Source organism: Plectropomus leopardus, chromosome 16 (assembly GCF_008729295.1).
Source record: "Plectropomus leopardus isolate mb chromosome 16, YSFRI_Pleo_2.0, whole genome shotgun sequence".
In the NCBI taxonomy this organism is placed as follows: domain Eukaryota; kingdom Metazoa; phylum Chordata; class Actinopteri; order Perciformes; family Serranidae; genus Plectropomus; species Plectropomus leopardus.
In genome coordinates, this window is record NC_056478.1 from 12,764,141 (window position 1) to 12,777,230 (window position 13,090).

Below are 13,090 nucleotides of genomic sequence, written 5' to 3' on the forward strand. Positions count from 1 at the left end.
TTGACTTCAATTGGAAGTGAGCCTTTTGACTTGAAAATACTTGATAGCTTCTCCCAAATATTAAAAAGTAGTGTGTGCCACAAATCAGTTATAACATTAATGCTTTTAATTCCCAGCAAGTCACCACTTAATTCACAGATCCACTTTGTCTGAACCAATCTGACAGCATCCTGTCACATTTCAGGAGAGAAGAACTGATTTTATGTTACAGAGCACTAGCTGAAAAAACAGATACCAAAGGTAATTTTGTTCACATATAAAAACTGTGCTGCGGTCAACAAAAACTAATTGCAGTATGTGAAACATGCAGGTCAAAAATTACAGGCAGAGATGCATCAAATTCCAAAAAACTTGTTTTAACAAACACACAAATTTCTAAAAGCATTCATGAGTTTTGCAAATGTATTATTTGGTACCCTGTTAAAATGGCATTACATTTGGTGAATAGGGCATTATGACTTGTTTAGGGTTCAAAAGTAAAAGTTTAGGATTTGAGACTTACTTATGACTAGTAAAACAATGACTCGTTCACCTCAAGCATGTCTAGGTGTTCCACCTTTGCCTGCTGCCCAGATATCAATGCACTTGACCCCTTCATGTAGTTCTTTCATTGTTCTGACAGTTCAGGCAGAAAGGGAGTCAAGTGCACTGTCACCTGATGAAATCCCCCTGATGTGTCTTTGTTGCAAAGAGCACAAAAACTGTATTGTACATGTGGGTGGCCCAATAATGTATTTAAATGAATTTGGAGCAGGCTTCATTATGCCTGCCACTGTTAATTTGTTCCAGCTGAAGGCATTCATCAGCACACAATGTGCAATGAAATGTAAAATCACTTTTGATTATTTTGCCACTTCACATCTGCAGACGTATCAGTGTTACTGAACTGCTGAATAGTTTACTGAGCTAAAAGAATTGACCTGCATTCATTGAGCACACATTATAATAAATGAACAGTACATTGTTAAGCTAATCAAAAAAAAAAACCCAGTACATTTCATGCTGTTAAAAATGCTTTTATAGAAACCTCTTATCTGTGTGCTGGTGCATGCATGCAAGATACATTGACTCCTATTGATTGGACAGTTATGTCGCAGGCCATCTCTGTGAGAAACAGCTCCACCAGGCACTGTGTCAGTCAGCATTACAGCTGAGGATGCCGCTATGCCCGCTCCAACTCCCTCCACCCTCGCCTGTCAGTGTGTATGACGGGCAGTTCCCTTCAACAGCTTCCCACAAACACACACACACACACATATACTCATACAATCTCTTTCTCTCTGTTCTCGTCCTTGTCTCTTCCCCTCTCACACACAAGTAGATGCACACACATATACACACACACACACACATCCCGGGGCTAAATCATTATGAGCTGAATGTCTGCTTTGTGAGAGATACAGAACGTTTGCTTAGTCATTTGGAGTGGGCTACTCTGTGTCTCACTATATTGTGTGAGGGGAAAAGATAAGTTGCTGATTTATCCCCAAGCCCATTTCATTACAATAAAAACCGCAGCACATGTAATCCCCCCCCCCCCCCAAAAAAAATGTCCTTCCATGTTTTAGGCAATGAAAATGAATCTGTGTTACCTTCACAGGAGGGACAAGGGCAACCAGTTCCCTTGATATTTCTCAAATGATGATGCTGAACATCTTAATCGATTTGTAGTAATTTAATACTGACATGCGCCAACAAACAAACCACAACATTTCATTGATTAAGTATGAATAGAGGGGCTGTGAGTTTCATCTGTATGGTAATCAATAGAGTAATGAATTATGTGTGTGCTGTCGAGCAAGGCAAATACTCTCCGGCTGAGCTGAATGTGAAAGAGGTGCCAGTGTATCTCAGTCATGGGCTGATAGATACAGGCTCGCTCTGATATACATAACAAAGACCTGTCAAAATAATGCACTTCCTGGCCTTCAGTAACAACAAATACTCCAATAACCTGTCTTCAAACTACAGTTTTAAAGGGACAGCTGACCCCCAAACCAAAAATCCTTTTTTTTTCTCTTACCTGTAGTGTTGTTTATCAATCCAGATCATTTTGGTGGGATGACTGATAGTTGGAGATATTAATCGTATGGAGACATCTGCCTTCTCTCCCATATAATGAAACTAGATGGTACTCAGCTTGTGGTGCTCAGAGCACCAAAAAATACATTTGTTTTGAGCAGTTTCATGTACAAACTATTTTATTTCTACTGAACTACACCCACCAACTGTATCACCACACAGAAAGAAGCGTGCATCCACTGCTAGCTCACATACACAGCCAGAAACTGCAACAGCTTTTCCCACAGGCCATACGACTGCTGAACTCTCTGTAACATGCACACATATAAAATATTTTACCCATTTTAGTAGTCTTTATCAGGCATCATAACACTTGATTGCAGTTTTATAGTATTGCACTTTATTATGTATTGCACTTGTCTCTTTTTAACTACGTCTTTTACCTGTCTCTCTTTTTATTTATTTATTCTTTTTATTTTGCACACTGGTCAAAAGAAACATTATTTCGTTCCACTGTATGTGTTCCTATAGGTATGAATGTAATGACAATTAATAAACTTGAACTTGAACATAGCACCACTGAGCTAGCTAACTTTTTAGCTTAGCCGAGGAGGACGCCATTAATGTTTACATCATGCGCTGTCATGAGCACAAGCCTCTTATGCATGAGTAGATGCTCTGTTCCTTTAGTGCAGTGATACGGCTGGTGGGTGTGGTTTGGTAGAGAGAAAATAGTTCCTATATGAAACTGCACACAGCAAGATCTGTGGATTGGAGTAACCAGGTCATGATTTCTGGAATTTTTTCTGGAATTTTTCAAATGTATATTTTTGGCGCTTTGAGCACCACAAGCTAAGTGTCTTCTAGTTCCATTATATTGGAGACAAGGTAGACATCTCTACAGCAGATATCTCCAGCACTCTGCAAGTCGCACCAAAGCAATCTATATTGTTGAGTTGCACTACAGGTGTGAGGAAGGATATTTCTTTGAGCTCCACTTGAGAGGGAAATGAAACAGACCATCTTTCTTTGTTCTTTGTTATGAGGGACTAATGTGAAAAGAGAATTTCACAAAACATAATTACTATTGACAAATCAGTAAATTAACTTTTTATCTTTCAAATGATTGCCACGCTTCTGCTTTGGTAAAGTCATTTAAAGGGCAAGTTCAGTATCTGTCATCTTGGACCCTATTTTCCAGTGTTTATGTGTCTGAGTGACTAATGGGGACGTTATTTTTTAAATTTGGAGTGACAGGCTCAGATTATTAAGTGTCTGATAACATTATGGAAAGAGTAGTAGTAGTAGTAGAAGTCAAAGAGTAAGACATAAACAATAATTTTATCATTGCAAAACACACTTAATTCAAAGTCACCTTGTGCAGGAGCCTTGGCCACCAATGTGCTATGAGTGGTCGACGATTAAAAAAAACACTAGTGCAAGTGCAGGTCCGTTTATAATCACCATAAAAACAATTAAAACTCACAAAAACAGTTTGGTTCTTCTTTCCACGGTTCCCACAATCAACAACTCTGTTTTGAGTCAAATAAATCCTTAAATCTCCCAGTTAGATGTGAAATTATGCTGGTACTTACACGCTAAAATGACTGTTACTATTACCATTTAACTGAATTTACAGTTCTTGTCTAAAAACAATACTTTTTGTACCCTGCAAGGACGTGTTCAGATTGTCTTCACATAAAATCAGCAACGTAAATTGTGCCAAGAAACCAACAATACTTTTTTTTCTGTTTCACACCTTCAAAATACTGTTGCATCTTCATATCTGCTCTGCAAATCTGCAATCAGACTGTCCTATTCATTTGTTCAGCTGTACTTTCGCAGTTAGCATTAGTAGGGAATGCACTTACTCCAGTTACGTTGCATCCCTGCATGTGACAATATTTATTTATGATAACAAACTTGGTGCTTTACAGATTCTTGTAATAAAAGAGATAGTCATAAATAACAGAAAGCTATTTCAAATACCAGTAAAAATTCAAACAATGATGACTCACTTGTGGTGTTGTGATGTAGTCGAGGAACCTTTTAGCTTCATCCTCCAGAGAGTGACTCACAGCGGCCCAGGGCTCCAAGTCTATATGCCACCGTGGCGTCTGTAGGAACACACACACACACACACACACACACACACACACACACACGCACACGCACACGATCATCAACATTAAAATAACATGAAAATTGACAATAAACTAACATCAAAGTAGGCCACTCAAAAGAAATCTGGTGCAAGGACAACAACAAAGGGAGCTTTATACTTCCAGGTATTATAACCCACTTGTGTGTGTAGCTACTGATGGAACTGGGTCACAATGTGCTCAGTGGAGGATTTTTTTTGTCCCACCTGTGTTAGTGACAAATAAACTGCTAAAGTTCATTTCCATTGTTATTTTAGTCAAACGGGGGCTGCTAGTTATTCTCTTGTGTTCCGCGCTGCAAGGTACAGATTAAAAAAATCTAAAGTCCAGCTGTGATTCACAGTGGAAAACTAAGACCTTCGACTTCACCATCGGTCGGCTGTAGCGGCTCAGTGCTGCTGTGTGATTACATTCCTGAAATCTGGCAGAGCTCGACTTTACAGCCTGCTTCATTTCTACAGGAATGTGTCTGTTTGTGATTAGAGGAGAGGCGGTGAACAAGAGAGGAAAGAATAAGAGGATCAGTGCTGCGATGATGCGTTTGCTGGGTTGCACAATCATTTCTTGGGTCAAACACCATGGCCAAATGTTCATTAGCAGCTTTGGTATAAATTATCCTGGGTGATTTCACGATAGAGTGCATCCCTGCCCAGGATGCTCCTGTCTTCATCAGTGCTTTACGGGCACTGCAGTTTATTTTCAGATTTTCCATGGTTATGTACAGATAATTTTCTGGCTAAGCGAGCAAGATCATGTTTGGGTTTGCTCGATGCTGTGGGCACATCTGGTGAACAATCTGTAAAGGGCAGTGTGATGACATAGGAAAATAATCTTGTGTTGGAATTCACGCCCATGTTTCCATGCCTCTGTCTCTTTTTCTCACAGTTATGCCCTCCAGTTTAGCTTTGTGATTGCAGGCTCTACACAGTGGGGCGTGGTAGCTCTGCCACTTTGCTTTACAATCACACTGCTGATTTCAGCGTGAATAGTGGCTTTGTGTGATTGATAATTGAGATTGTGTGAAGGTCAAGTCTCTTATTTCCAGTGCCAGTGGATAGTTTACATTCACTCGAGCACACGCACCATGCTTACTTACTCAGTTCAATCTTTGTCAGCATGAAAATTGAGAAAACATGCTACCATAATGTCAGATACACACAGGAATGTCAATTTATAATGCTGTGTTCACATGGATCATCAGACAACAGGCCCCCGGGTACAGATATGCAAAGGCCCTGACACCTCAGACTTTTTTTTTTTGTTATTTTGTGACTCTTCATGTCCCCTCTGTTTTTGTACTTATATTGTGTGTATTTGCAGCTCCTTTACATCTCTTTGTGGTCTCTTTGTGTCTTTTTCTGGTTGGTAATTCATGTGGTATTTTGCAGTTGAAGGCCAGGGGGTCTGCTGAGATTTTAGGCCTCTAGGCATGTGCTCCATTCACACTACTAATGACACAGCAACAGGCTATAAGTCATTGTCAGTGAAAACCAGTGACATGAAGCTACAAACTGAAGCCTGACACTTGTGGCTTCAGACTTGCGTGAGGCACTAAGAATCAAAACTGAGCTGGCGTTAAGTTTTATCAGCACTCCAATGATGCCGTGAAGCTTCAACCAATCATATGCTTTTGTTTCTGGCTGTGTTACTGTGTTAGGGCACAGTCACACATAAGTATAATTAACACTGGTAAATATTCTCCTCTCTTTCACTTCTATTCAGTGCGAGCATTGACTTGCCTCCACTGGCAAAGCGTATTTGCATCTTCCCAGTTCAGCTCTGGTAAACTTCGACTGGCAAATTACAAGTCGAAGTTGGTTATTGGCCGAAAGCAATGTGCAGTATGTGCGGAAGAGAGAGTGATTGATGCCGAGTCTAATCAGGAGATATTGTATGATACTGGCCAGGAAAAAAGACAAACTGGCCTACTGGCTGGCTGTGAGTTGGAAAGCAGGCATGGAATGTAAGAAAATGAAAAAATGTACCAATATTATCTTATTTAATAGTATAACAATAGTATAGTATAGCAAGCCAAATAACATTAGCTAGCAAGCCAGCTTTCCGTGTGTCATACCCAACACTGCCCACATTCAGCACCAATATCACCTCAACAGGTGATGTTCACTCTCCTGGCTTTGATTATCTGTGACCGTACCCTTATGTAAGTGTCCACAGGAGCATTTTAGGACGTGAGGGGTGGCGCTGATTCCCAGCATTGTATTCTTGATGATCACGCCACAAGGCCCATGGGTTGTCAGCTCCCAGATTTCATATCGAACCAACATAATGGCTTGTTTGGAAACTTTTTCTTAAATCTCAAAAGCAGTTCACCGAAATGTGGAGGTGAGATATTAGCCATGCATTTGCTAAATCTATCTACCTTTTAGATAGAAATGTAAAAGTTTTTCAGGAGCTTCCAGAGGCAGCGGGTCACACTGGACACTTTGGATTTGGATAAATTAGCTTAGATTGCTCCGACTGTCTACAATTAATGGACTTGCCGTTTCTCTCTTCATTTACTGTTGGTCCCTCTGGGCCACTATTTTTGGATTCCTCTGGTTCCTGTGTATGCTGGACTTTTTGTTGTTGTAGCAGTAAGTATAGCAAACTCAGCTCTTTTCAGTATGCATGTACAATGTTCCATCAGTATTTAGTATTCATATACCTTAATACGTTTATATATACTGACCTTTTGTGAGAGTGTGTGTGTGTGTGTGTGTGTGTGTGTGTGTGTGTGTGTGTAAGTGTAGGTGTGTCTGTGTGTATGTTTGTGTGTGTTGTATGTGTATTTTACTTATTGGAAAAACTGCAACTAAAATATGCATTAAGGAACCTCATGCAAATGAGGAGGGGGCACTTGTCTCTTGAAAAGCAACGCAGCCCTCCCAGAATGCATTGCACAGATGCTTACATAGACAAATAATGGGAAACAGGAAAATGACACATCCTATGGACACTTTTTTAGGGTAAGTAAGATGACATTATGGTAGCCTTCTGTGTATTGCGGTGCACATTGGGATGTAAAAAATGGGTCATCAAAACCATGAATTTTATTTTATATTTTAACTTTAGATGTTGTTATGTTGAGGTGCTTTGTAGCAGACACACAAGCCCATGACAACGTAGACTGACTATGTTAACAAGTGCTTGAGCACAACTACAATGGCTTCTCTGTGATAATGTAGCTGGCTATGCTTCTGTTTTGTTACTCGTAGTTTGAACACAGCATAAGCTTTTAAATACATGCATGTGCTCACAGACACTCAAACACACACTTGTGCGCACACACACACACACACTTCGCTATAGATCTAAAACCATGCATAGATTATCTACTAATGCATTTTCTATGATAGGGCTGTGTTTTCCTCCTCAGTGCACACATATAAACACACACTTGTACACTTACATTCAAATTCATACATATGCACTTGTGGACATACACATATACTCACAGCACTGTGCTAATACATTATCTATGGCAGCGCCATGTGTGTCATTTCCTCCTCCAGTGATGCTGATCCTGGACCTGCCACACACAGAGAATCACTGTCCCTTTAATGTCTGCAGAGCTGCATCCATGCAACAGTATTCACTATTTGGCATTCAGCCTTTAATCGATTTGTGGCGTGTCAAAACATCTGAATGCTCACCGTGCCTCAATCCTCCCTCCCTCTCTCTCCATCATGTCATCCCTCTGTTTCCTTTCCTCTCTTTCCTTCTCCAACACGTCTCATTTCTATCTCTTCATTTGTTTCTCTCTCGTCTGTCTGCCTCTCCTTCTCTCTTCAGGGTCTCAGTTTAAAATAATTGCACTCGTGATGCATGATCAACGTAATTACCCTGCAGGACAAATAGGGTGATGGATGTGCTTGAATGGGTTTCAATCTAAAGCTTTTTTCTTGTGCGGATTGATTTTCCTGATTTTCCCGTCGCATTAACAGGCCACAGAGGAATATTTAGGATAAGTATCATAACTTAACCTATTCAACTCCAATGAAAGACCCATTTTTGTCTTTTTTTATCAGGACAGCAGATCAGTGGGGGGAGCTAACAGGTGGTGTACGTCATCTGAAAGCAAAGTAGATGAAGTTTAATTTTAGATGCAGATAGGCACCTATTCAAATTCAATCCAGTGTTTAGGGGCTTAGAACATTATGATGGAAGTATATGTTGGCCATTCTCATGCTCAGTTATGCCTCTAGTTGTTGCAGCAATTTTTGTACTGATACCATCTGTTACAGAGATTTAACACTTGTTTAAGCACATTTTACAACTCAAGAGTTGATAAAAATGGTCAAACATCCCTCCAAAATACCACATTGAGACACCAAGATATTTCGGAAAACCATAGGAGAAATCCTTGTTGTGATTTGGTATCATAACCTTTGACATGTGGAGATCACTGTAAAAATTGGTGATGGGATGGTGAGCACTTCTGTCATAGAAATTGCTAAGAAAACCCCTTATTGTTAATGTACCTATGAAGGCCAATAGCCCAGCACCTGCTAATGTGTGCTCACCTTTTTTCTCTGATAACTTAATTTGTAATCACTCTTTTCTGATCCAGACATTTAGGAAGTTTTTACTAGAAGCTGTATTATCTTCAGAGGTTCCCTCTACTCCAAATCAAACACAAAAGGTGATAAAAACCAGTGGAAACACAAAATGTAAAAATTTGTGTTTTTACAACACGGTTGTCACAGAGGATCCAATCACTATGGTGACTGACCCAAAAATGCAAATGGCCCTGTCTAGAGCCAGTATTGGTTTGTCCATTCAGGGTTACTGTAGAAATATGGCAGTGCAACATGGTGGACTCCGAAGATTTTATTTTTTAAATTTTTATTTATTTTTTATTTAACCTTCATTATACAGGGAAGGCCATTGAGTGCAAGCTCTCTTTTGCAAGGACATCCCGATTACATTACATATAAAAACAGTAAAAGCACACCACAATAAACACTGACAAAACATGAAAAAAGTAACATGTGGCAGATAAGGACAACAACTCATTCAAAGGTAACGAAAATTACAGTGATTCATATTTTCATGTGATTTCATGTGATATGCTGAAGAAAACATATATTCCATTTCTGCTAAAATATCCCTTTAAATCTTTGGACCTTTCACTTTTGTCATCATGATAAATGTACTACAGGACAAAAACTTTTTGATTTTTATCTAGGGCTAAGCCTCCACATGGAGACTTTGCTGCTCAATTCCTCCATGAAATTTTGATTCAGATCTCATAGCAGAAAAACTGCAAAGGCCACAATCGGACAAACAATCTCTGACAAAAAAGAACAGAAATACCAGTTCCAATCAACATCGCTCCGAAAGGCCAGGAGAGTTTTACAGCGACAGAGAGACTGCATGTCTGTCTGGGAGTCTGTTATTTACACGTAGACAAATAACATCCACCTTTCTGCATCCCGGGGACTCTGAAAGCTCCCAGAGCGCTCTGTGTCCATGCTGCCCTTTTCATCTTCTCACAGAGTCCTCCCTGCAAAGCTCAGCTATCAGGGCCCATACATCAGCCTGGAACAGGTTTGGACAGGACTGCTGATCAGAGGGCAGATATCTGGGACAATGGACTCACTGGGATGTTGCAGTGTGTAAAGTGGGGTTGAATAACAACAGAGAGGGAAAAGGTGGAGGAGGAAAGAACAGAGGGAGGGTGGAAGGGACTCACATACTTCCTGAAATTTATGGCAGAGAAGAAATGGAAATATTGGCAGATTTCGCCACGGAAAGAGATGTGCATCCAAGATTTATAGTTTAGAGAATTTACTGGAAACCAACAGACTGACTCCTTTAAATCAGGTTTAAATCCAAATCTAGTTTCCTAACAAGCTGCAATTATTTTTCTTTACATGTGAATATATTTGTTGAAAAATAAATCCAATCTTTAAATCTTTTTTTTTTACTGCCCCTAACACTGAGATCCAAGACAGAGATTGTGTGTTTGTGTTTATACATGCATTATACTGTACATATAAGCTCTTATTAACTGCTGAATCATCACTTAGCAGTGATGAGATTAGTGTTAAGCCCTGTGTTCACTCAAGCATCAACAAGTCATCAGCGCCTCAGGGACAGCGGAGGTAAGCAGTGTTAACAACAAACACACAACATCACTCAAAAGTGTCAAGGCTCAGCTGTTTAGACCTTAATCCCAGACATTACATATGACAACATCCTCAGCAGAAGCATGTCAGGTAGCTGCCTTGACATGACTGGAGGGATGGAAAATGGAAGTTATTGATTAAGTTGGTTTAATGACATTGGGAAGCTGTTGAAAATTTGCACTTGAAATATTCAAAATACTTAAAAGGTAAAAGAAGTTGAAGTGGATGGTAAAATAGAAGCTCTGAAAGAAGTTTCTGTTCAAGTGTAAGCACTGAATGAAGTGAAGTGGAAGTGCTGAGTGGAAGTTGAGTGCAGTTAAATTGAAGAAGTGCTGAAAGAAGATAAAGATTTGGTGGCACCTGAAATACAAGTAAACACAAGCTTAAGAGACTTTCATGTTTTGTTCTACAACATAAAATATGTAACTTCTGAACTTTGAAGCTTTAATGTGACTTTAAAATGGTGGTTGCTAACAAGTGGCTAACTGAGACTACAGAACATCATCTAGTCGCACCGCACTGAACACAGCTTTACCTAATAAAGGTGTTGACGTGATGTAGTGTAGTATGTTTATAGTATTAACGTTAGCTTTTTACTTCTGGTTATGGCATTTAGGTTTCAAAAAAGAAAAGTAAAAGTGGTGTTCATTTTTGAAGGTTATTTTGCTGAATAGAATCTTTTTCTAAATAGATGTTTAAGTTCAAGTTCAAGCTCATAAGTCGTGTACAATTTCCGAGTTAGCAATCAGCGTACACAACTTATGAGCTAGCTCGCAGTTATGGGTTGTATTGATTTTAGTTCTGCTAACTTCTGGGGTAACTTCTTGTAATGCCGTCCAAATGCAGTGGGTTTGAATGCCTAGCTTCCTGTTTTTACAGGAAGTGAGAGTGCTAAAAGGAGTTCAAGATTCAGTTAAAGTGAAGGTAACAAATTGAGTCTGAGGGGTCCATCAAAGTGGCATTCCTTAAAGGAAGAAGTGCCTGTTCCAGTGTTTGAACTGAAAACTGATGTCAGTCAAAGGATTGGCTTATGAGAAAGCACTGCAAACAGTTGGGGTTCACTGTGTCCAAACAGCTGAAGTTGTGGTCGTTTTTCTTTTTTGTTTTGCTTCAGAGGTTACAATCTGAGACTCGAAAAGGTTTGAAGTGTCTTTTGAAGTGTAAGCATTGATATGAGTGTCACTTGAGGTGTGATCACTGAAAGTGGATGAACTCAGTTCATTAATTGAATTAGAGACGAAGGTAATACAACAAAATTTACCTAAATGGTGTAAAATGTATTCTATTAGTCTGAATCCAGACACATTTATGCCTTTCCTTTTTATCCAACCCTGTCTCCTTGACCTTATGTTGGTATGTTACTAAATTACTTTCTTCATTACATTGTTGTGGCAATGTTATCGCTTCCTGGATTATGTTCAGAGACACTGTCTTTCTGGTAATGAAACACTACATTCATGTAGTCTTCGGACTTAGGTGATTGGGCAGCATGGCGGGTGTACAGAGTGCAGGACCTTGACACCAAAACTTATGGTTTGAGTCCAGCCTCCTGTTTTAGGTTTGGGCAGGAAAAGCACATTGGTAATGGTTAGGGGGAGACTGTGATTTCTGTTAAAGGTTGATTAATAAAAGGTACCAACAACGATGCTGTCACTATGAGTGGATACAGTGAATATTTTGCAGATATGTTTAGTATCTACATTTTTGGGACTTGCCAGGTACTTTAATTAGCAACACTCCCTCATTATGGTAAAAGAAAACAAGCATTACATCCAAAATGTATTTGCTGTTTCACATTAGTTGAATATAAAAAAATCATTATATTGATTAGGGATTTTTTAAAAAAAGGATTTTTCATTTTAACATCCGTGCCCCCTTTTGATCGCTATGGAGCCTTTCTGCATGGCCTGCATGTCTCGATGAAGCAGGGTGTGTTAGCGGATCTGTGGCTCTCTGCCTGGTGTGAGAGAAGTGTGAGCAGCCAGGCCGAGCATGAATAATCCCCCAGGGATAAGAGGATGGATGGGTGGACAAGAGATGACTGGATAAAACAAGAGAGGACTGTCTGCCAGAATAATGAAGGCGGATAAGAAGAATCGAGAGGTGGGAGTCAGAGGAGAGGATGGACAAACAGACGGACGGAGGAGGAAATGTGCCTCACTGTGAAGGAAGAAGATTTCTACACCTTTTTATGGATTTACACCAAGAATAAAAAACATCAATACATAACGATTGTTGCTGTGGTCAGAGCACCTCAGAGGACATGGCACAATCAGTACCCGAGTAAACAAATTGTCGCTTGTGTATCAAATGTCACACAGGAGCCAGCCACAGGTGAGCTGTGACTGCCCATTTGGAAACCATAAGGCCCCAGACGAAGCGATGCCAAGTCAGCACCGTCTGTTGGTAAAGTGCCAGGGTGGCTGAGAATCCGCTGCCCATTTTTTGCAATTGCTCTCAGTGGAATCCAGATGCTTCAGAAAAATACCACCAAGCTGTGCAGTCAAGAGGTCAAAGCTTTCAGTTCAACAGCGTGTGGAATATTGTTTTAACACTATGGAGTGTCTTGAATTTAGGAAATGTTCTTTGACAGGCTATATTTTCCTGACAGCCTGGGTAAAAACTCAACAGTACCTCTGTGCCAAATGAAGGTCAAGACATGCCATGGACAAGTGGGCAGACAGAGAAGTGGTGGTTTAATGAAACAGCTGGAGGCTGATTCACATTAACCTCCCTCTGATTTGGAGGACTTGGTGAACTCAGGGTGAGAGACCA

The 13,090-nt window shown here is 40.0% G+C and overlaps 1 protein-coding gene across 1 annotated transcript in view; it reads right to left on the minus strand.

The window, feature by feature from the left end:
* mettl24 (methyltransferase like 24) overlaps positions 1-13,090 on the minus strand; it is a 54,073-nt gene that overhangs the window by 21,343 nt on the left and 19,640 nt on the right. Inside the window, exon 2 of the mRNA XM_042503321.1 lies at positions 4,041-4,139. Coding sequence (XP_042359255.1) covers positions 4,041-4,139 — 99 coding nt within the window. The remainder of the gene's footprint in view (positions 1-4,040; positions 4,140-13,090) is intronic.